Below are 1,818 nucleotides of genomic sequence, written 5' to 3' on the forward strand. Positions count from 1 at the left end.
AAAAGAGGGGGGGGGGGGGGGGGGGGGGTAAGTGGCGTATAAAAAGGAGAAAGACCACCAATTAGGCTAGAAATTTCAAAGAGCCACAAACTAAGAAGAGGACTAAAATAAAAATTAAACTTTTCCATTAACTTTGTATATTCCATTAAGCATGCCAACATCAGTTATACAGAATAAAGACTTAATCTTCCAAAGGGAATATCTGTATCTGATTAGAGTTTGGACAATTAAAATATAGATATTCAACTGTATCAACAGCAACATTTGTAGGCCAGTATAAAAAAAAAAAATTCAGAATAATGCAGACCTGAATAAGGAAACCCTTAAGTGTGTCACTAACATGATGAAATTCTCAACTATAGAAACATTAAGCTCTCAAAGAACAGCATAATTAAGAGTCTTTAGAAGCTTCCTTCTACAAGTTCACTAGGAAATAACACACACATAGTCATTACCAATAAAAATAGGCTTAGCTACACCTGCTGTTCCTTCAAGGCAGGAATTTCCAACGGAAAGCTTTGCTTCACAGAGCATGAGAAAACAACAGAACTTAACAGTCCAGAAAGAAATACCATCACCTCCATAAACAGCACCTCCGTTCAGATCATGCCTTTAAAAATAGTGAAAAAGCATACATCAGCCTGTTTCTGCTTTTCCTGCCTCCTGACAACGTCGTGTCTGGGCAATTTTTGTTACAGAAGGAAATCAGAAGTTAACATACCTTTTTGGATTGTAACAACAGTTCTGTTTCAAGAAGCAAAACTCGACTCAACAAGTTATTCCAGTCCTCCTCATCTATGATCACCTTTCCTTTCAGTTTCTCTTCTAAAAGATGTAGCTTATTTTCCATCCAATCTAGTTTATGAAGCTTTTCCTGGCAATCAGCAAGTTGACTCTTTAGGACCTCAATCTGAGAATTATCTTCTATGACCTGAAAATATGAGTAAGAACACATCCCCTAATTTCCAAATAGATATAATTCACCATTTGATCAATGAAGTTAAGCGGAATCTTCCTCAAAGTTCAATAACCACATTCTGCTACATTAAAAAATTACTTTTCTTTCAGAATTGCCATAGTATGCCTATTCATGGAACTCAGTTTTTTAAAAGAAACTGTTGAGAGAACCAGCTCTTGAAAGGACAGTACAATTTAACTGACCCTTTTTCAACTTCTTCAATATATTTATTACATATCTATTAGCTATACTTAAGGGGCATCCAGCTATCTTGTTAAAACATTTATGCCTTTAGAAAAGCCCTGTAAAAAAGTTAAGAATACATGCAGACAGCATCTTAAAATAGAAGTTCTTACTTGTTCACATTTAACTTCCACAACGTCACGATCTAGGTACAATTCTTCTTCATTACCTCCCTGTGCCGGAAGAGGTAGTGGATGAAGGTCACCACTGACTTCATTTCCTGAGTGCTGTTCTACTTGTGGTGTCTTTTGAGTATGTTTAAAAAAAAAAAATTCACTGGTGCTATTCATTACAAGAATATTTCAATTCATCAGCCAAGTAACTGGCACAAAAGACCTATCATTTTAATATTTATTTACTTAAATCTGATAATCTTATCCCAACTGGTTGCAAAAGACAGAAAGCAACAGCATTTTTTTTTAAAAAAATAAATCATACAGACATGAAAGACCTGCAAAACAAGTATGCACACACTTTACCATACATACTGTGTATCTTGGTTTCCTTCCATAAACAGTAATGAAGGCATTAATGTCCTCTCTTATTGTAAGGGTTGTTAGATTTCTAAGTGTGGATTGGGAGGAATGAATATCACTGTATGTATTAATATTAATTAA

The 1,818-nt window shown here is 34.9% G+C and overlaps 1 protein-coding gene across 1 annotated transcript in view; it reads right to left on the reverse strand.

Annotated features, from left to right (window-relative positions):
* Positions 1-1,483, reverse strand: part of LOC104166534 (centrosomal protein of 44 kDa-like) — a gene marked incomplete at its 5' end in the record, with an annotated part of 7,399 nt that extends 5,916 nt beyond the window's left edge. The window contains 2 exons of the mRNA XM_009706500.1: positions 722-931; positions 1,315-1,483. Of these exons, the coding sequence (XP_009704802.1) occupies positions 722-931; positions 1,315-1,483 (379 nt within the window). The remainder of the gene's footprint in view (positions 1-721; positions 932-1,314) is intronic.
* Between the last annotated feature and the right edge of the window lie 335 nt (positions 1,484-1,818).

This window comes from Cariama cristata, unplaced genomic scaffold (assembly GCF_000690535.1).
Source record: "Cariama cristata isolate BGI_N322 unplaced genomic scaffold, ASM69053v1 scaffold14210, whole genome shotgun sequence".
NCBI lineage: Eukaryota > Metazoa > Chordata > Aves > Cariamiformes > Cariamidae > Cariama > Cariama cristata.